The sequence below is a fragment of the Grampus griseus genome (assembly GCF_964374135.1).
Source record: "Grampus griseus genome assembly, chromosome: 14".
NCBI classification, from domain to species: Eukaryota; Metazoa; Chordata; class Mammalia; order Artiodactyla; family Delphinidae; genus Grampus; species Grampus griseus.
In genome coordinates this window covers 77,838,810-77,861,280 of record NC_139008.1, presented here as the reverse complement: position 1 = coordinate 77,861,280, position 22,471 = coordinate 77,838,810, and the positions used below count along the sequence as shown (strand labels likewise).

At 49.8% G+C, this 22,471-nt stretch overlaps 1 protein-coding gene across 1 annotated transcript in view; it reads right to left on the bottom strand.

Moving 5' to 3' along the window:
• Positions 1-54: 54 nt before the first annotated feature.
• Positions 55-22,471, bottom strand: part of PTPN1 (protein tyrosine phosphatase non-receptor type 1) — a 67,993-nt gene continuing 45,576 nt past the window's right edge. Inside the window, exons 3-9 of the mRNA XM_082671003.1 lie at positions 19,668-19,768; positions 16,809-16,907; positions 11,413-11,550; positions 7,452-7,661; positions 6,899-7,060; positions 6,303-6,526; positions 55-3,558 (exon numbers count right to left, since the gene is read on the bottom strand). Of these exons, the coding sequence (XP_082527129.1) occupies positions 3,372-3,558; positions 6,303-6,526; positions 6,899-7,060; positions 7,452-7,661; positions 11,413-11,550; positions 16,809-16,907; positions 19,668-19,768 (1,121 nt within the window). The 3' untranslated portion in view covers positions 55-3,371. The remainder of the gene's footprint in view (positions 3,559-6,302; positions 6,527-6,898; positions 7,061-7,451; positions 7,662-11,412; positions 11,551-16,808; positions 16,908-19,667; positions 19,769-22,471) is intronic.

Sequence of the window (22,471 nt, the reverse complement as noted above, 5' to 3'; positions counted from 1 at the left end):
CCCGCCTGGTTTAGGCCTATTAAGCAAAGAAATGGGAAGCACCCCAAAGCCATGTTCTTTAGAAAAAATTTTTTATTGTTGCAACTAAAATGCAAACCCATCATTTATATGGCAAGTTGGAAAACTGTACAGTTTGACAGTTCTGTGAGGTCACAGAAGACCCTGAGACGCGCCCCCCGCCCCCCATCATGCATCCATGTATACACACACCTGAAAAGGTATCATACCAAAACACCTCGCTTTTTTTTGTTTGTTTTTATTTTTGTAAAAATGGTTTATTCTATGGCCATCGTAAAAAATAATGACCTGATGAGTAAATATTGGCTTAAGGCATATAGCAGAGCAGCTCGCTACTTCTCTAACATACGTGTGACAAGATGGAGAACCATCTGTTTTCCAAGGATAGGAGGTTAAACCAGTATATCCATTTTGAAATGCTACTATATATACACACCAAACTACTACATACATATACAGGACTTAAAATAACAAACAAGCCCAACTCAAAAATGCTTACAGCCTGGCACCTCAGAGTCTTATCCACACCTCACCATGGCTCTGCGGGGCGATGCCGCAAATGTTCCCACCACAGACTTTCTCTGCACGAGCTTCTAACACGTGAAAGGCAAAATGTGAAAATGCTGGCAGAAGAGCAGCCCGTGAGCTATAGCTGCCTTTTTTTTTCTTGTTAAAAAAGCCACTTAATGTGGAGGTCTTAAGTTCCCCTCGCAGGAAGAGTCGTGAGCACCATCAGTCCCCAGGGTTCAAGGGCAGGGCAGACGCCTCTCTCAGCAAGGCCCCCGGACCTGAAGGGCCACAGGCTGGCTCGAAGGGACCGTCGTCCAGGCTGTTTCAAGAAGTGTGGTTTCCAACAGTCGCCTTGGTTCCAGATCACGGTCCGCTCAAGAAGAGTGTGAACTTGGCACAGTGGAGGCTGACCCCAAAGGTGTGTGTGTCGTGGGGGACCTGCTTGTCTAAGTGTCCAGAGCGTGAGGTGTGACTATGGCTTCCCACACCCTTGGAATGTCTGAGTTACAGTGGGGCCCAGCTGGACCAGGACAGGCTGGGCCTCACTAGAAGTCACCAGAGTGTCATGCCAGGAATTGGGCAAATATCTGTTACTGGACATCGCTCCGCTGCCGAATGGCAATGATTTCAGCAACGGTCTTAGGAACCAGAGCCACGTAATGCTCAGCTCATGCAAAGGTAGACTGGACTTGTACACGGAGCGCGTCAGTAAGCAGAGATCTAAGGATTTCAAGCACGTGGTATTTGATCGGGACACAAGAAGACTGTACATGCATCCTAATACACACAGGGAGAGTGGTGACTGAGACCGAGGTTCGAGCAGACAACTGGGGAGGGGAGGAACCGGGACAAAGTAATCTCACGCCATGTGTCTTAAATAGCCAAGTGTTCATTATATATTATCCCCTTGTTCTATAAACATAGGCAAACCTCTTCTCGTGTTACCCAATGAAATCACGACTGCTTACAACCGTCCTCCTTCCTAGTACTGGTCTGACGCAGCAGGCTCACGGCAAAGTCCTCCGTTCCCAGCGCTACCTGAGGGTTTATTATTGTACTTTTTGATAAAGCCCTTGGTGCAAGGCTGACATCAAAAAACGTTAACACATTATTGGTTTATGAAGATGCTAGTGCACTGTGGATGCCTTCAGGAGAAAAGACTTAAAAAATAAATATGGAGTGGAGAGGCTCACTACACGCCGTCTCCAGGGAGGGCTGTGGGAAGGATGTCGCTTGCCGCCTGCCAGGGATGCGCCGAGGGGGCACCATGCGAGGCTTGCCCCTCCACCCGCACAGGCTGCCTTGCTCTGCGCCACCAGCCCAGCGCCCTCTGTGCCCTCCTCAAAAAATGGGTTGTGGGTCTGGTATTCAGAGGAAGGCGAGGGGGAGAAAAGTAGCAGGATGGAGGTGAGGCCAACCGCCCGGGGAGGGGGGCTTTAGTGCAGAACCGACGTCCGTCGGGGCGCGGAGGGCTACGCTGTCCAACGGCCCTCGCCTACGCCGGCTGCCTGCTAGGCGGCTGCGGGCTCTATGGGCAGGGGCGGACCGTGGGTGGAGGCAGGTCAGATTGTGTGTGGCTGTCGAGCAGGAACTAGGACGAAACCAAACGCTTTCAGAGGAGCCCGGCCCTGCCCCCGCAGAGCTGCGGACTCGTGCAACACCTCGGCCGCCCGGGCCACTCCAGCCCCCGTGAAGGGGGTTTTGGTTATTATTATTATTTTTTACAACAGCTCCCCCTTCCCAAAATCACCCCCGAGGAAAAAGCTGTCTGCACGTTACTAAACCATCGGATGCGCTCAAAGGTGGTTGCTTAGAAAGAGGTAAAATACTTAAAATCATTAAAAGAAAAAACAGAAGTCTCGTGAGGTGATTTCCACGACCAGAGATTTGAGGCTAATCCTCACTCTTCTCCGTAACTTTAACGGCAACACATTCTAACGTGTGGATTTCTACTGAAATGGCATTTATGTTCCAAGCAAAGTGGAAACTGCTCCTTCTGGATCTCAATGGCTGGGTGAAAAGCCGGTGGCCACCCTGTGGTGACCTCTGACCCTGAGGCAGGGGCCCTGAGGAACCCTGTTTATGGAGATGGAGCAATGGGGGCAGGACGTGCGCAAGACGGCTGTAACGAGAGGGGGCCGGTGGAGGAGCGGACAACGGGAAGCCAGTGGGACACCCTGAGCAAAAGCAGAAGCCGGGTTCTGTTTTCTAGAGACGGCCTTTTGTTGTTTTTCTTCTTAAAATGGGAAAGCTCGCAGGCACTGTCCCGGCTCAGTGCGCGCTCAGCAGAGGAAGTGCCTGAGCGAGACGATGTCCGAAACCCTCAAACCCGCTCCTCCAAAGGACTTTACATTCGCAAAAGTGTGGGAGTCTTTCCCTGGGAAATCAAATAAAAATTGTGTATCTGGTTACACCACCTAAGGGTACAAGAAAGTTTCGTAAGTGCCTAGTCTTTTTTTTTTCCCAGAAATAACAAAAAGCTGCTTTTTATAAAGGTTAAAAACAACAATGTGTTGTAATTCTATTACTTTTTTTTCAAAAACAAATGAACAAAAAAAGAAAAAAGAAAAAAGAGAGAGAGACGTATTTGGCATTTTGTCTACTTACTCCTGAATAGGTTAAGGCCCTGAGATTAGACTTTTCTATTCTTGGGACCACAGGGCTCCTTAAGGCCCCGGTGCATCAATCCTCAATTCTCTCTCGTTAGCCCTTCACAGTCCCAGACTTTGAAAACCTTTGATCTGTTTCTTCTGAGGCTGGCTCAGAGGCTCCCGCAGCACTGAGCGCTACCGCCGGGCTGGCGGCCAGGGCTTGCCGTACACGCGGTCTGGCCAGCACGTCCGTCAGTGAAAACATACCCTGTAGCAGAGGTACGCGCCGGCTGTGAGGACCGTGGCCACGCACACGTTGACCAGGAAGGGCTTCCAGTGAGTCGGCGCCTGGTCCTGCTCCTCCTTGGGCAGCGATGGCTCCCCCTGGGCGGGACCTGCCCCCGCGACCCGCCTCCGGACTTCAGTGTCTTGACTCGCGCTGAGGAATGAGGGGGGCAGAGGCGGGTTACTCACTCGGGAAAACAATGGCAAGGATGCTATTACTCCCGGAGGAATTCTAGGAAAAAATGAGCCACGTGGAAGCAGAGCCTGCTGATGCTGACACTGGCCAGAGGCCCGCCTGTCACCGCCTCCCTCCCAGGGCCCGACAGCAGGGCCAGGGTGGGGTTCCGGAGACCCGCGGACTCCTCAGTGACGGGGCTGGGTAAGGGTCTGAGGAGCAGTACAGCCCCTGGGGCCGCTTGTAGAATGTTCCCCTTCAGATCAGGGAAGGTAACAGTGCAACCACAGGCTTCCACTCCCTCCCCGGGGCCTGACAGACGTGGACACACAGAGGCCTTTGTTGCTGCTGACATGCGAACACCACACATCTGCAGTGCTGACCCTCTGCCCTCCCCGCTGCACGCCCAGCCAGTCCTGCCAGCAGGCCCACTTCCCAGGTGTCCCGTGTGCAGTCAGTTGAGTACCTTGCTGGGGGCAAGCCAGAGCCACCCTGTAGGGCTGTCCCAGGACAGGCCAGCAGAGGCTGTGGGCCTGGGTGCAGCCAGACCCTGCCTCTCCCCTCCCCACCTCTCCCAGGCCGTTGCCCTCCCACCCTTGCGTCCATCGAGGCGGCCCTGGCCACAGGAAGTCCTGCCTCCCACAGGCCTCTCCATGGCCCTGCTGCCCCAGCAGCCTCCCGCGTGACTGGCAGGACCATCCGGGGGCACCGCCTCCCCAGCAGACAGGAGGAGGCTGCACGAAGCACCCTTCTCGGCGCCCACCCGGTGAGGCCCCAGCCGCAGGGCTGAGGCCTGTGTGCACGTGGGCTCCCCGCCCTCCCCGGTGCCCAGAGGCGCATAGGTTCTTGGTCCCACTCCATTCTTTTCCTGGAATTCTCTGGCTTTCAGCTTCCCAAATCCACACTTCCCTGCTCACCACCTTCACCCACAGAATGTGAAAGGCACCTTTCTCTCCATTGTCTTCATGAATAAAGAAACAGGACCAATGACACAAATTTGACCCAAGTCACATGCCAGCTCCCATCCCTCTCATCCTCGGCCCTCGGCGAGCCCTCAAAGGGAGCACGCCAGCCCCCCCTGAGAGTGTCAACAGAGGCCCTGGGAACCGGGGCACAGTCGCACTTGTTCAGCACCTGCTCTGGGAGGCCCCGCTGGACAAGTGTCTCTCGAGCCCCAGAACCGGACCCGGTGTTCCTGTGATGAGGGCCAGTTGCACAAAAGGCCCTGGGGAGTAGGTTCATGGGCCAGGACTGGGACCTGGACACCAGCATTTAGCAAAGTGCCCGGGGAAGATTTTGATGATCAGTTTAGCCAGAGGCCCCGGTGGGGCACACACTGTGTGTGACCTGCTTTCTCATGCATGACCGTTCCAGTGTCCGGCCGTAACAATACACCCTGATCCCATTCTTTAATAGCTGCAGAATATCCAACACAGGGAGAAAGCACGACTTATCTAATCCCTGGATACACAATCAGCTCATCTCTAGATTTTCACCATTAGAAATAATGCCACCACGAACACCTCGACCTGTACATCTCTGCACACCTGCTTGAGAACTCCTGCTGGCTGAGTTTCTAGGTGTAGACAAACGTGGGGTCAAAGTGTGCACTAATCTTAAACTGCCCTCCAAAACTGCAGGTACCAAGGGCACTGCCTCCACGGTCTCAGGCTCGGGCTAACCCCCGTTCATCCTTCAAGCTTGTGCACAATGCCACCTCCTGCTGGCAGCCTTCCTTGACCACCCAGGGAAGGTTGGGTGTCTCCTCTCTAAGGCTGACCCCCTCAGCGTGCACCTCCATCACACCCCTGTCCATGGGCCACCACCACAATCTACTGCTCCCTTGCCAGTAAGATGGTCTAGAACACAGACCAGGGGCTCCAGTCTAGTTATCTCGGGGTTTCACATGCATCAGTAGGTGCTCAGTAATCTTTGTCAAACTGTAAGGAAGCAAAACGGCAATCAACTCAATCAAGACCACATGAAAAGGGAGACTTCCCTGGTGGTCCAGTGGTAAAGAATCCGCCTTACAATGCAGGGGATGCGGGTTCGATCCCTGGTGAGGCAGCTAAGATCCGACATGCTGCAGGGCAACTAAGCCCACACGCCACAACTACTGAGCTCGCGCACCTCAACTAGAGCCCGCGTGCCCTGGAGCCTGCGCGCCAGAACTAGAGAAGAGGAAACCCGCACGCCACAACTAGAGAGGAGCCCACACACCTCAACGAGGATCCCACGTGCCACAACTAAGACCCAATGCAGCCAAAAATAAACAAACAATAAACAAATCTTAAAAAAAAAAGACTACATGAAAAGGTTAAGTACCCCAAGACCATTCTGGGGGCTGAAGGTACGTGGTCAAGCCTGGATATCAGTTTCAGGACTGGCCTGAAGTCCAGGGCAGGTTTCTGTCTTTGTCGCTGTCATCACCGGGCTGGAAGACCTGACTCAGTCGCACCAGACCCCTGATTCCAACAAGCACCACCAGGTGGTGCTAGATCCCCGCTAAAGCAGTCACTTCCCTGGGCCAACCTGTGGCTCAGTCAGAGGCTCCTCCAGCTGGGGGAGGAGCAGGGACGGTCCAGGGGCCTGTTCCTCAAGAACACAGAAGCACCGTTTGCCAAGAGGAGGCTGGGTCCACAGGGTTTCAATATCAATATGTATTTCTGGAACAGAAGGTCATTTCCCCTCGCCCCCAGCAAGCCAGGACCCTCTCACATTACCTTTCCAGGCTGCAGGGGGCGGTTAAGAGGGTTCTGGTTTCTTCCTTGACGGGCCCGTCTTCTTTAACCTCCTCAGTCTCAGCTGTCACCCACTGGTGGTTTGCGAAGAACTCCTTGCACTTCCCATTGTGTGGCTCCAGGATTCGTTTGGGAGGCCGGGGAGGTGGGGGGATGTGCTCGGGTGGAGGCTCCAGGTCCTCGTGGGAGAGCTCTTTCCATTGTTCCTTGAAAAAGCAGCAAGAGGAAGTCCCGTGAGATTTCACGTTTGGCTGATCTGTCAGGAAACCTGCTCCCCTTTAAGTGAGCAGAGGTGAGGGGCCCTCTCAGCTTCTCGGGTCTCCAGCCATGTCCTTGGAAGATGAGATCTTATGAAAATAAAGTCTATTCTCCCTATTAATGATCTCTATGTGAGCACTTCAAAGGCAGAAACTGGAACATGGTGAAACCTTCCACAACTTTTTAGCTATTTAAACACGAAGCCCAGCTATTTCCTCTGACCCAGGATACTGTTTCAACGTTTACAATGAACAGCCTCCTTCTTTACAGGCAAAAATTTAAAACCCACACACCTGGATTAAAGCAAAAGCACTGCTGACCTGTACTGAAGAGTCTCCCATGATGAACTTGGCGCCTTCGATCACAGCCAGGTAGGAGAAACGGAGCTGGTCTGCTGTCTGGATCAGTCCCATCCGAAATTTCCGCATTTCTAACAGAACTTTCTTGATATCAACAGAAGAAGGGTCTTTCCTTTTGTCCATCTGAAAGCCAGAGAGGAGACACAGCTCAGTGAGGTCCAAGCCTCAAGTACAACGTGACTGTATATGTCCTGGAGCGTGCCAGTTCCTATTCAGGAAAAGTCATAGCGAGGAAGGCAGAATTCTAGAAAATGTGGCAAAATTGGGACCATTTGAGCACAGGGGCAAAATGAGAGGGAAGGGGATTCTCTGGATCTTCCACATTAAAATTAAGGGCCTCCCTTCAAACGAAGCTATTTAGGGTAAAGCTCCTTTCACGGGAAGGAAGCTATTAAAAAGTGAAGATCAAAGCTAGTTTACTGCAGAGACAGTTAACAGAGAAGCTGTGGCTGGGCCAGACTGGAGGTTAAAATGTGCTCCCTTCTCTTCTCGGGGTATTTAAGGGCCTTCTTACCAGCAAGAGGCAGGTGTCAGCCAGACAGAAGGTCCCCGATCTGCCGATGCCAGCACTGCAGTGCACCACAATGGGGCCGTACTCCATGCTGAGCGACCCCGACTCGCGGACTTTGAAAAGAAAGTTCAGAAACGAGGCTGGCGATTCAGGGACTCCAAAGTCAGGCCACGTGGTATAATGGAAATGTAAGATCTCTCGAGTTTCTTGAGACTGGAAGAGAAATATACTCATGACGATTCTAAGAGAATCACCTGTACAGAAATCATTAATTCCAAGTAAGCATGAAGTGCCTTTCCACCCACCTAACTCCAAGAGTAGCCTTAATTCTCAGATTTTTCTCCCCGGGTCCACAAACCCAGTGAACAAATACCAAGCCCCGAGTGGACCCCAGGTTGCTCCTGCTTCAACTGCCCCTCCTTTAGGATGGAACAGTCTTGCCCACAAGAGCCCTTGTCTCCAATGTTCCTCTCACTTCTGCCGTCTTCATGATTACAACCGATTTCTATCCGCCCCACAAGTCAAAATGATGCTTCGCTGCCACCCACAGCAATCTTGTCATCAAAGGCCTCGGGGTTTCACATGAAAGAGTGGAAATGTAACTGCACGTGTGGGGCACCAGCTCTGGGAAACTCGGGGCTTTCCTTACAGGACTATCTGGATGCCTCAGAGAATTGTCATTTTACAGAAAAAAGTTACCAACTCAGTCTCCAAAGACAGGAGGCTGCCACGTGTGGCTCAATATCCAGCTGAACAGATGGTCCACGATGAGGAGGAGGATGCTGACAAGACCAGCTGCACTGGCCCCACAAGCGGAGCGCTCACCGTGTTCCAGTGTGGGCACGAGAGCTCACTGGGTTCTCACAGCAATCCCTCGAGGCACGTAGTCCCGTTACTCCCATTTTCCAGATTAGAAGACTGAGGCTTGGCAGCTAACCCTCCATTAAGTGGGGGAGCAGGAGTTTAAATCTAAGCTTGGTTGACTCCAGAGCCCACTGCAGGAACTCTTGAAAGGAGGAGGACCCTGGCCCTTGTCTCCTAGCCCAATCTGCTCACTGTGGAACAGAAAGAACGGCCTCTGGTGCTGTTTCCAGCTCCGCTCCTTCCTCTGAGCCTCTGAGACTCCACTCCCAGGGTGGACAACTGGTCACCAGGAGCAATGATCAAAATGTAGTCCTTGCTGAGGAGAGCACCCAAGATTATACTAAGGCAAGAGCCCACAGTAATGGGAGCCAGTCACAGGGGAAGTAAGGCCTGCAGACAGGAACCACCCCAGCTGCGCAGCGCCAAGGGCCAAGCCAGTGCCTAGGTTACCTGGACAGCAGCTGATGGTGGAACACTTTGGGCCAAAGACCCGCTGACTGACAATGTCTCCCTTCGTTTGGCAAATGTCCATAACGTGCCTCCCGTGTGCCCGGCACGATGAGGTAATGACCCCGCGCCCTGCCCTCCCAATGCTCACAGCTTAGTTACAGCAACCTTCCCTGACCCTAGTGTGATGAAAATGTGTGAAAAGGACCCACAAAAACAGCAAGGACCTAACATCAGCAGAGAACACACACGTGTCGCCCTGCACCAGCTATTACACACACTGGTATCTTTCTGCAGAACTGGAAAAAATCTGCTTATGACATTAGGATAACTTATAGAACCACACCAAACAATTCCATACTTTCCTCCCTAGAAAATGATCTCCTTATATCCTTTAATGGCTTAAAAGAGAAATGTGTCTTCTATTTATTTTGGAACAGAAAAGCACTTAAAAATAGATTTTTAAAAAAATGGAATAAGAAGGGCTTCCCTGGTGGCGCAGTGGTTGAGAGTCCGCCTGCCAATGCAGGGGACGCGGGTTCGTGCCCCGGTCCGGGAAGATCCCGCATGCCGCAGAGCAGCTGGGCCCGTAAAGCCATGGCCGCTGAGCTTGCGCGTCCGGAGCCTGTGCTCTGCAATGGGAGAGGCCGCAACAGTGAGAGGCCCGCGTACCGCAAAAAAAAAGGAATAAGAAAACATGCCAAAAGCAAGTTCCTTCTTTTAATTCTTAAAAAGGTGTGGGTTACCTTCTGTTTACTCCCTCCCTCACGGCTGCCCACCTCTTTCTCAAGGAATTCATTCCAAACGTGTGCTCGGCCAGGTACACGTCTGACAAAAGACTTTTTCAAAACCACGTCTGTTTGGAGCAAACAGATCTCCCCCAAACCTCCAAGCTGCTGCCTCTGCTCTGCCACGCAAACAGCACAAACCTCTTCTGCTCTGTCCAAATTCTGTTTCCCTCAAGAAGCAAAGGAAATTTTCTCAAGAGTTTGCCGGAAGTCACTTGCAATGTCAGGCTTGCAAACGCTCAAAAGCATTAAAAAAGTCTACCACGTAATCCTCCAGGCACATACCAACCCACTGCCAACATTATTGCTGAAAATCCTCCGTATCAAACCCCTCCATAAATCACACCCCGAGAGCCTGCATGCGGCTATGGCCGGGCTTGGGGCTCCAGCGCTAGTGTACAGGGGGCGGCAGGGGGACCTGGACCCACTGCGCAGCTGCATTCCTCCAGAGCCACGGGATTTTAACCTCTTCTCCACTTCCAGTCACCTGCGTAAGTTCTCGATCTTACTTCGACTATTAATCCCACCCCAGGCGTCACGGTGACTATAAAGCAGTAAACTGAAAACTAAGATGCAAATAGAATCCAGGGGCAGATTCCTCCTCTTCAGCCCCGGCCCGCAAGCCCCAACACCAGTCCCACCGCCCCCAGATAAATCCACGTTCCTTCGACCCCACAGAACCTGTGAACCCTTCCCGGCACGTGCTCTGAGCCTATGCTGCTCTCACACTGCACACGGACCACCTTCTGGAAGGCTTTCAAAAACCCTATCTGACAGGGGGGCAGACATAGACGCAGTGAGAACGGTGCCCTTTGCCTGAAGTCTGACAATTTGATATCCTGGGGTGTCCCCAGGAGCTGCCGTCAGCTCCCTTCCACTGTTCCCACTACAAGCATGGTTCCCCAGAGTGATGGCTCCGGGCGAATCATTCAGCCTCCCCGAGGGCAGGGTCTTCCGTGATGCCGCTTCTAGCACACTGCCCAGACATATTCCAAGACCATCATTTAATGATAGCTGGCAGGTGGTGTTACAAATTCTCCCCACACATGGGCTTCCCTGGTGGTGCAGTGGTTAACAATCCGCCTGCCAAGGCAGGGGACACGGGTTTGAGCCCTGGTCCGGGAAGATCCCACATGCTGTGGAGCAACTAAGCCCGTGTGCCACAACTACTGAGCCCACGTGCCACAACTACTGAGCCTGTGCTCTGGAGCCCACGAGCCACAACTACTGAAGCCCGCGCACCTAGTCCCATGCTCTGCAACAAAGAGCAGCCTCCGCTCGCCGCAACTAGAGAAAGCCCGCGCACAGCAACGAAGACCCAACGCAGCCAAAAATAAAATAAATGAGATAAATAAATTTATTAAAATTAATTAATTAATTCTCTCCACACAAACAAGCCCAAGACTTCATCTAGAAAACTTTCACTGACTATGAACTGGGAGTCAGCCCTGGAGGGCCCTTCTTCCCTCACTTCAGACTAAAGAGATTGTGGACCACAAGAGAGGCCCACGTGCTCTGCTGGTATTTAACTCACAGGCCATCACTTTAGTCCCTCTGCAGTTGCAAAGGCAGGAGCAGGAACAGGTAAGGTTTAGGTCAGAACTCCCTTTTCCCTAAGAACTGGTGTTAACTAGTGTTGGGAAAGAGCTCTGTGGGGAAGGAGGCAGGTGAGACCCGCCCCCAGGCACCTCTAGTCACCCGGTAAGTAAGCAGGTAAGCTCTACTCACCATAGTGCTAAAACTACTTCTTGCTCAGAGCACAGAAAACCACTGGCATAAACAACTGGTGTTCAGTAGTATCACCCAAGTGAAAAGACATCTCAACCAGTAACTGTCTGAAGTACTTAAGAGCATGCCATACTCACTGTGAGGTTTTCCAATTCTAGTTGTCGTACTGTGTAATATGACTTAATATCTTCAGAGATCAATGTCAATTTCAAATTTGTGTCTTCAAAGATCATTTCTTCTTCTTCTTTTTGTGGCCAGTACTGTGCACATTTTAACTAGGGGAGAAAATAACATTGAATTATTGTGAGCAACTGACAGTCTTCCTATGGAGGTTTGAAGTACCGTCCACGAGCTTTATGATAACCCAAAGACCCAGGGTTTTCTGACCTTGGAGGTCGCCATCAATGTAACCTGCCTGCCTCCAGAGGAGATGGGGAGGGGGTCTGTGAAGATCTAGACCAGGACTAGTCAGGCAGACAGGACTTGCACTTCCAAACCCAGCTGCCCCGGTTTTCCACACAGCGAAGTGTTCCAGGGGTCTGATCCTCTTCCTATCACCCATGAAGGAAGCCAGATGGCACACAAGGTTTAGTCTCTCATGAACTACTTTATGTAGCCATTTCAAAGGTTATCAAGACCCTGATGGGTGCTCTCGGCATAGCGCAGACTCCCTACCCTGGGGACGATAACCAAGGCTAGAAGAGACCACATGAAACACCGTAAAAAGCTTGAAGGGCTGTAATCAAATGCAAACCAGAATCGAGAAGGTTTGCAGAGGGGTCCTCCAAGGCTGGGGATCACCCACTGCCCCACCCCACCCTTTCATTCTGGTTCGGTTCAGTTCAGAAAAATCCCTTGTTGTAGTTTAAAAATTTTAGAAACTACTTGATGCTCTTGATTTAAACGTAGCTCATTAACATTTTCCTTAAAGCAAGCAAACTCCCGAAGATTTGGTTTCATTTAGAGTTCAAGAAAGAAAATCTGAGTCAAATTTAGTGGCATGCTTTGCTTGAGCCAAGTGTCTACGCCAGACGTTTCTGGTTGCTGATGACTGTTCTGGGTAAGAACAGCAGGTAGATGGGGGCTAAGCTGCCAGGTCCATAAGCCAGAGGAACCGACATATGTCCCCAGACAGAGGGACCCTCAAAGATGGTATGACTTTCAGCAAATGAAATATCAGTGTGTGTAAACAGCTCTTTGGGAAATGGTACAAGTTCAAGACCCTTATAATTCAACATGCATTGACTCAGAGGAGCCAGGAGGCTCTTGAAGAGGCTGAAGACAGAACAACAAAAGCCCATCGGTCCTGCTTTAATGAAAACCAAAGCAACAGAAAAAAGGGAGGGAAACAAATTAAGAAACACCACACGGAGATGCCAACACAGCATCAAACTTTATGGTTTCCGAACAGAAGGCCAATAAGAGCCTGGACACTGGCCTGTTTTAAAGTTTTGGCCAGTTTCACCCTCCCTGCACCAATGGTGAGCGCCAAAGATGAACCCCTGGAACAGAGCCCATCTGTCAGCACCAAAGAGATCCTGCCACTCAGGACACAGAAGCATCAATGGCATGGCACGATCCCATGCTTAGCCAAAGTGGGTGAGGCAGATGACAGCAAGACTTCAGGAGACGCTTAAAGGATGCATTCATTCCCACACTTCAAATCATTAGACCTGTGTAATGCCTTGAGACTCCAGAAACAGACTGCCCTGGTAGGTCCAAAACCACGTGTGCTGGAGTGGGCACCCAATTCAGTGAGCAGACCAAGAGTAAAGCAAAGAAGCAGAAATGCAGAATGGCGAGCTGCTACCAAAGAAGAGGCCAATGTTTTCATGCCTCATGGGCAGGAAAGGCAAGTCTTTTCAACCTCACGTCCACACAGCAAGCAATCACTTTCAAAAGCAAATATAAAGCCTTACAAATCTCTGTAATCTGGGTAAAGAGCAAGACTTTGGAACTCTACAGCTGAGGAATTCTGGCACACACTAAGTGTCAATACTTATTTAAAAAACAGGAGTTCTTAAAAGAACTCTTAGGCATCTATAGCAACATGCCACGGTCTGCTGTCATTTCCTGTAGAAATTTTTATTGTAAACATATGCAACAAAACAAAACAAAATAAGCACAATATCAACTACTTCCTGTTATCCTGTTTAGTTGATACATAGTGACCGGAAAAGGCGATTTATTTTATTAGAAAGCAGTCCTTCTTCAGGGTTAAAATTGAGGCATGTTTTGGGTTGGCACCAAACAGCCACATGGCAGTGCCAAAGTACTGGCATCTGTCATACCTGCTGTTACCACCATGAAGGCGGGTGTGAGAGAGTCCTTGCTTGGGTCCATCTAAGACAAAGAGCTACGCCATCTTGAGAAAAATCCATGAAAGTCATCTGGGGTGACCCTGTGATGGGTGATTTGGCTGAAATAAGAATGAACACAGAGAACTAAAAGCAGAGAACGAGAGAGATGCACAAAGCCTAAAGCACCTATGATACAAAACCTAGTGTCTCGGGCCTGAAAGCACTTGAAATCAAACAGCATCTTTAGTAGGGATTTCAGGGGAGAGATATGGGCGATGTTTCTGGTTGAACATGGCTTTGCTACTTCCCCCTAGACAACAAGCCCGGCCCCTACACACATGCACTCTATCCCATCATGTCTAAACTCAGTTTTTAAACTGAATGAATGAGAACTTTGGCCATTTGGATGACCTTAGTCTAACACACACGATCATTTTCTGCACAACGGTTTTCCAGGAAGCACAGGGTCCCAAAAGGGTAACGGGCAGGTCTGCCAAAAATACAGGGAGAACATCTACCACTGTTTGGTGAAAGAAGGAAACCAGAAAACAAATATGCATTACATGGAAACGCTCTGCAAGCTGGTTTTCACCACGGGCTGTGTGGAGAAGTTATAATTAGATTAGTTGAGCAAACAAGACAATGCAATTTCTTATAATTTTCCCCAGTCAGCCCTTATGGGGCGATAACGTTGAGGCCGAATTAAAAATGTTTATCCCAAGGAAACTTTAAGAACCATAAACCATACGTTGCTTTCCATGCCAATCTGCAGGCCCAAAAGACCCACAGTAAAAAGAAGAGCTGCAAAGGAAAACAGGGATTACTGTCACATCATCACAGTAAACTACAATAAAAACCAACTAGTTTTTTGTTGTTGTTGTTTTTTTAATGGCCAACATAGCAGTCCAAGGGGAAAGGTTGTCACAGTGGATCTGTGGTCCATTTACGTTCGGCCTTGGGTGGGCGACAACCAAGAGCAGGGCCTGGTGACAAACATGTGACTGCAGTACAGGGCCACCACTCCTGGTGTCCTGTGGCAACAGTAGCTAAAGCAAACCGCGTGCAAATAGCAAAGAGGTTTCATCTGAACTTTTAGTAACAAATAAAAGGCAAATGCTACCATATCTGATGATTTTAAAATAAATAAGTCATGATTTAATATTCTCAACCCTCCATACGACTACAGAGTGTTTCTCAACTGAGGGCAATTCTGCCTCCCAGGGGACACTGGACAATGTCTGGGGACATTTCTGATGGCTTCAACCTGGGGTGGGGGTGATACTGGCATCCAGTGGGCAGAGACCAGGGATCCTGCTAAACACCCTCCAACACACAGGCCGGCCCCCCAAGACAGAGAGCGATCCAGCCCAAACGTCAGCAGCGATGAGGCTGGAAGACCCCGAAGGGTCATCTGTGCTCAGCACCTGCACCGGCCACCGTGTTTCACTTCTCCTTGAGGAGTGCGTGTATTGCGGGAACCTCGTGTTTTGTTTCTTTACTCAAAACTGCTGACAAGAGTGGTGATGGGTGAGGGTTTGCTTCACATCTGCAACTTCACATTTTATTAATCAAGCCACTGCAGAGAAAATCAAAAACCACTCTCACTGTGAACATTTTTTTCTAAGACAAGAAGCATCACTGCATCAACTGAACACTCAGGTAAGCTCTTTACACCTGTGAGTGCGGAGCGAATAAATACTCTCTTTCAAGAAAAGGAGGCAGAGGCAAAAGTATGATTTTAAACATGTGCGGTCGTACGAAGGCCATTTGTTGTAACCAAGACCGTTCCTTTCCGGGTGCGGGAGGGAAGAGGCTTTGTGGCGAGTGCTTTACTGCTTTAGGTTTTCACCGCTCACGTTTCCTTTGATGTGTTACTTCTTTGCACTTGTATTTTTTCCCTTTAGGGCCACGACTGTGCTTTCTTCAGAGGGGTGGCGTCTCCGGAGCCTTCATGTTCTCCTGGCAAGCCACGGCCGCATCCTGACACAGCCAGGACAGCTGCGACAGCAGTGCCCCCGCTGAGCCCCAGAGAGCACAGTGCCAGCACCTGGCCGGGCCTGGGCTACACGCTCCTCCCGGTCTCCGTGCTCCTCAGCCCACCTCCTCCTGGGGCCTCCACCTCTGAGGCTGCGGAGCCCCGGCAGTGCTGGTGCTGGCTGCGAGTGTCTGCTGCTGGCCGTGTCTGGTGCTGGCCGTGAATGTCGTGGGAAGCAGGCGGGAGCCAGGGGGGCGGGGATACGGCATCTATTCCCTACTTCAAAGATGCGTGGGGAGGGAGAGCACAGCCACCGCGGCCCCAAGGGAAGCAACGTGGGATGCCGGGAAGTGGGGCAAGTGTGATTCTGATCATTAGCCCAGAGAACTGGCAAGAAACTTAAAAAAAAGAACAATTTAATAAAATAAATAAACGTTTGTCCTGGCTGGAGTCTGGAGACGGAAGGCGGGGCTGGGGGTCCAGGTTAACTAGGGCCCAACCATACCCGGTCCAGTAGCCACATTATGCATATCTGGGAGGCAGGGGGAGCCCCAGAAGAGTTTCAGCTGTGAAGAGGTGTGGTGAGACTTGCTTTAGAAAGACCATTCGGGATACAGGACGCAGGAGAGACTGAGGAGAGCCGTTGAGGGGCAGGAGGTGGCCTGAACAAACGCACACCTCGAGTCCACGTTGCAAAGAACTTGGAAGAAAGGAACACACACCCTGAAGTGAAGCACAAGCAGACAACGTCCACACTAAAGAGGTGTGGCCAGGAGCCAAGCGTCTGGGGATTTTATGGAGGCGAACCCAGGGTCCAGCTGCTCCCACAGCTCAGGTGCGGAGAGGCATGCTTTTACCAGCCAGAAAAAGCAAATATGATGAAGATACAGTAGGAACTTGCTTTTCAAAATAAAACTCCGCTTACACAGCTCCACAAGGCAAGCACAGCAGCACACGAAGCAGGAGAGAGACTGAGAGGTGAGAGGAAAGCAGGACACACGCATCACACACTGGAGAGACTGACTGATGGGGGCAGGGTGGAGAATAGGTCAAGGGCAGTTTGACTTGTTTCCCTCTTTTAAATTCACCTACGTATCTGACTTGTTTACAATAAACATGTATTTGTATACTGCTTCTTTATGTTTTTCTAATAGAAATAGAAAAGCAACTCAAGGAAATAAACACGGACAGATGTCGACTTTGTGGACTGGCGTCCACACGGGCAGCGATGCAAACAGTGGATCAATCTATGACTTACCGAGCCTTTCTCCATCACTCTGTTGAGCATGACAACGCCCCTGCTTTTCTGCTCCCACACCATCTCCCAAAAGTGACCGCAGGTATTGGGCAAAGGGCCCTGCAAACACACAATGCACAGTGTATGCATTTTACACACAAACACGTTCCAGTGCAAGCTCACTGCTGGCGGTGAGTGGATGACAGGGCCCTCAGGCAGCGTGGTGGCCATGGCTGGGACAGGGACCCGCCTCTCCCTGCCTAGTGGTAACCACAATTTTATTTCCTACCACGCGGTGAAAGGTCATTTCTGCACCTCAGGGCTGGTTCAGAGCTGAGCGATGGAGGAGAGAAAACACAGACTCTGCTTTCTGGTGTGGGCTGGCCAGCTGAGGGGCTCCACTGAGAACCATGCCTTAGGGCGGGTGGTATAGCGAATAAAACTGGCTGCAGGGGAGAGGCAGTGTGGGGAAGGGGTCACAGGGACGCTTCCGACGGCTTGGTCCCAGCTCCAATCACTTACTATCTGTGTGACCTCGGACAAGTCACCCCACCTCTCCTTGCCTCAGTTTCTCCACCTATTCACAGGGTTGTGAAGATTAACTATGTTCATATATCAATACTTATTAGGCCTTACCACAGTACCTGGAATACAGTAAACACCCAATAAAATGCACCGATTATTATTACTATTAATAATGGTTAACCTGACCACAGACAGCCTTCATCCTTGGACCAAGGAACATGAGATGTGGACACACAAATGGTCAGGCGGGTGGCCCAAGGGGTATGGTGTCACCGAGGCATGGGGGGTAGGGGTGCCTGCTGAGCAGCGGGGCCTGTCTCACTCCAGCCCCCCTGGCAATGGGCACAGATGTTTACTGGATATAGGGTATGAATGCCTCGAGTTTGCCTCAATTTTTAGTGCTGCCTGGAAGGGACATCACCTATCACCTGCACGACAGAGCATGTCACCTCCTCTGGCCAGCACCACTTCTTCTAAAATGGTTTGCATTCACTTTCATCCAAAATCTCCTCAGTCTTTACATCTTTTCCCTTTAAGTCTCACCGCGCTTCCCTCGACCACGGAGCCCTCAGTGCCCTCTCGCTTCCTTCCCTGAACTTATCTGGGATTTGCTGCCTAAACCTGACAAATCCTGGCTCCTTAGGGTCTCAGACAATAGCGGATTCCATGGTAACCCCTTCCAGCCAACTGACAGAAAAACGGCTCCAGGAAGGCAGGAATCAGGGGGCCCATGGCTGGGCACGAGGACCCTATTGCCAGGTCCCCATAGCGGTGGCTCTTGTTACTCCCCTGCCCCCATACTTCACCCCAGTTTAGAATGGGTCTGAGGGATTAAAAATCCTGTAAGATCTGAAAGGATACACGCCAAACTCAGCCAACACTTGAAGATGGACATGAAGGCCAGCACCTGTGACATTATTCTCTATGCTTTAAAAAATATTTCAGTCATATTGTCTAGGGATGTAACTCTGGGGTCAGGCTGCTTCAATCCCGTATGTAAAGCTCAGGGCAGAGGGAGACCATGTAAGCAGTTGGATATAACCATGGTACAACCTGACAAACAGACAGACCTTCAGATGTGCCAAGGAAGCGCTAGGGCATGGGGGTGGGGAGGACAGCGGTGTAGAAGTTTCCATGGTGATTTCCTAACACTCCATGTGACTTTACAGACCCTATCTTTGCTTTGGGCTTCCTGACCCCACACCAAAGCTGAATGGCTGAAATTAGGAAGTAAGAAACTTGACTACTTCTAAAAAGAGAAGTTCCCAAGAAGCCACTTTTGCCTCAACCTCTTCCCACCAGTCTGCCACCACCAAGGTCTCGCTCCTTCTCATCCCCACCCCAGAGGTGCTGGGAGGACCATGCGCTGAGGGCCCGGGGACTGACGTTCCATACACTGACTGGGGGGCACGAGGGCCAACTGTGGTCACGTGCGGAAAGGAATTGGGACAGGACAAAAGGGACAGTAAAGAAGGGCCACCAGGGATACGCCCTGCCCCAAAGCAGAATTTTTTCACTGCACTTTCTGGTTTCACTGTCATTTTAGTCTCCGAATATTAACCACAGCTATGACGTTCACAATCACCCTATAACGCAAACCCAATATACTACTGATAAAAACTGATACGCAATGAAAAAACAAAAATTAGGATTAAAAAAAGAGAGAGAAACTTAGACTGTTTAGACCAATTTACAGGTAACAGATTAAGACGTGAGAAAATTACTTAAAAAGAAACTCCTTTATCCCCTTTCCCAGATACCCATGGTCTTTGGGTCATACACCAGTACGTGTTTCACAAAAGGTTATTAAACCACTTTTATGATTTTTTTTTCCCATAAAGATGCCAAAAACCAGTGGGAGTTTCAAGTGGTTGTGCATGTTTGTTCACATCACCTACCCCCTCCGTACACCCCACCCCCCGCAAGAATGAGGACCATGCAGAGGAATTCTGAATGGCCATCTGGATAGATTCCTCGCCTATTGCTAACCCTCTCAGATTTCCACGAGCAGCACTGGACACTCTGAGGCGAATACTTATGGACTCAACACAGGTACTGCTCTTCTCTAGCTGCTGCCTCTGTCGACAGACCACAGGCCACTCTGGCATTTTACTGCTGTTTTCTATAAACCCAGCAATGCCATACTTCCCAGAAAAGATTCATGTCACGACCAGACTGAATCTCGGAAGGAAGACTTTTTCCTTCCTTGTTGCTTTTTTGGGTTGTTTAAAACCTGATCTTCTAAACAGATGTGGCAGATTTTATTTGAGGTGTAGACAACAGCACTCTGAAACTCTTACGCTGACATCAAGTAAGGCAAAAACCATTAGAGTCAAATTCGAACAATCCGTTTACCTGCGTGAGAATGTAACTCCTTTGGGCTTCTTCCATTTTTATCAAACTAGCATTGATATAGTCGTTATCTTCTTGATGAAGCTTAATCCGACTATGGTCAACTGAAAGGCAAACCAGAACTCAGAGGTTAATCCTGGAGGACTCAAATGTCCACACAGGCAGTGCGCCCCATGGGGAAAAAGCAAGAAGGTGAGTTGGTGGCACTCAGGGCGTTCACATTGGCTGAGGCCAAGCTGTTTTAGTTGAGATTAGTTATCAATATGGGAACGACTAGTATTTTCAGAAAGGTTTTTGAAAGTGTTTGAAACTTAACATGAAACAGCAACAGAGGCAAACTATACTAAAACACAGAATATGTCCTGTTTGGGAAATCTGTTTTTAGGCTATATCGTCTTATGATATTTGTTACTGTCCCCACAACTTGGAAGACCGGGGAAAGGGGATGTCAAGGGATCTGTTCTCTGATGCCTAATATATACTTTTAAAGGGTAAAAAATACAGTGGCTTCAATCTTTAAAAGGGAAAAAAAAATCCACCAAAAATTCCACCCAGTCCCCAGAGCTCTAGTTGGTACAATGAGCTAAGTACGTAAGACTTACGATCACACCTCAACCTCACCTATGCCTAATGGTTCAAAGATTAAGTGGCTTAAGTATACAACAGTGTGAAAAGTCATACCTTGAATTCCTTGATACGAGGTTTTTTTTTTCAAAGTTCAAGTATAACATAAATCTCATGATCAAAGACACTTAAAAGACAGTTTAACTGGAAAAAATAAACTCTGAATCCAAAACACTGAAAGTCTATTAAATGTAACTTTCAGAAGAGTTTTTAAAAGTAAGCTCGTGTTTGGAAGGTCTGCCCCAGGTTACTGAAAAAGCACAGCCCCCTTTTTTTCCCCTTTACCATAACTTTGTCACAAAAGCCATGTTTCCCTGAGGGTAAGCCACCTTCCTTATCCTGCTAGTGCAGCTAACAAGAGCAGGTGGGTATTTTTATTTCTGGTACAACACAATGGACAGTAAACTCAGGTGACCACCCATAAATAGTTCTCCCCCTGCCCAGTGGGAAAGGAAAAGTTAATGGGGATAAGTGGTTTGGGGCTTCCTATTCAAAAGGATTCCAAAGAGATGTTTTAGGAAATTAGCCACTGTTTCGAATAATGTTTCTCATCATAGAGGGTTAATAAAAACTGAAATACTTGGGTAATATTTAAGTGGGTCATGGAGATAAGAAATCTCAAAAAAAAATTATGACCGGCACTGGTGGTTATGTGAGTGGATTCAAACAGCACTGGGTGGTGACCTTGGGCAAACAACCTACTCACCGAGTGCTGGGTTTTTCACCTGCCAAATGGAAGATAATACCCAGTCCCCAGAGCTTCCACCTTGAAACATTCTCCCCATTTCCTCCATAACCTTAAAAGAAAATCACCTTTTCTACTGAAGAGTAGAGGTGGGGGAGAAAAAGCAAAATATAAGGAGTAAGATTGGGTGAGGGTGAAAAGGTTTGGGAATTGCGTCTCTGGAAGAATATTTTAAATGCTGTTTTTTTCTCTGTAAAACGGGTTCATAAAACCATTTAGATGAGCCTTGATCAAAAATGTAGAAAAGGAATATTAAAGACAACATTACTGCCTAATTCAGAGCAAGTACAGCAAAGGCTAGAGACCATGGGCATGGCCACACCATGTGAAAGGTGCGGACAGTGATGGTTCTTTCCAGTTCAGGGCGGCTGGCCAGGGCCTCACAGCAGCATCACCTGAGGAGAGGCTGTTAGTATTATTTTTAAATAAAGCCTACGAGGTGCCATAGCCTAGACGTGCTCAATCAAGAGTATTGGGCATTGGGGCAAAATCATGTGTCACTTGACCTAGACCCGCGCTTCAGATGTTCCTGGCGAGCACCTTCAGTTAGTGACCATCTCAACCGCAGCCAACATTCACGAGTGAGACACTGGGCTAAGCGGCTGACGTGACTTTATTCATCTTCGCACAATCCTGAGATCCGCGTTGACTCCTGTTTGACTGACGATCAGAGGAGGGGGCAGCCGGCCCAAGGCCACAAAGCTCTGAGGGGCAGGGACCGTGGCAGCCGTTGGAGGCAGACTGCTCCGTGCCAACTGGGGTCCGACTTCGCGCCCCTCCCGGGAACCTGGGCGCTGCACAGTTCAGGGCGGGAGGGCAGTGAGCTTTGACAGGCCGGCGGGAAGTGCCTGGCTGGGGACTGACCAGCTGCATCTTCAATGTCCCTGGCAGAGAGCAGTGCCAGGGGAGCTGCTGGCAGCCACAGCCCTCACTGATTGGCAACGGCCACATGGAGGTGAGCCAGAAGGTTCTCTGTGGCCTAGAGGAGGTGGCAAAGTTCACATCCTTCACTCCCCTCCAGGTTTTGTTACTTTATACAAATTCTAACATATTTGGTTATTTACTTTCGAGATATCAGCGGACTGAGAGCCAATTACTCAGAAGGCAGAGGAGGATGCCAACGGGCACACTGAGAGCTAATGGCAGGAAAGAGCTTGAAAAATGATGATGGCAGCAGGGGGGTGGGGTCAACAAGCAGAGCTGACTGCAGCTTTAGTTGAGGGGGTGAACCGCTCCCACCCTTTAATGCCTGCGCAGGGCATCATTAGCAGTTCAATACAATGCTCGGGGTCTAATAAGACTTTTGCTGAGTCACCCAGAAGTGGTTATATTATGCCTGCTATACCCTGCTTCAGCTCGTAGGAAAATGATTCATCATTAAAATAGTCAAAGTGGAAAAAAAGTGCTTTGAACTTAGCTGAATTTTCCAGGAACTGAA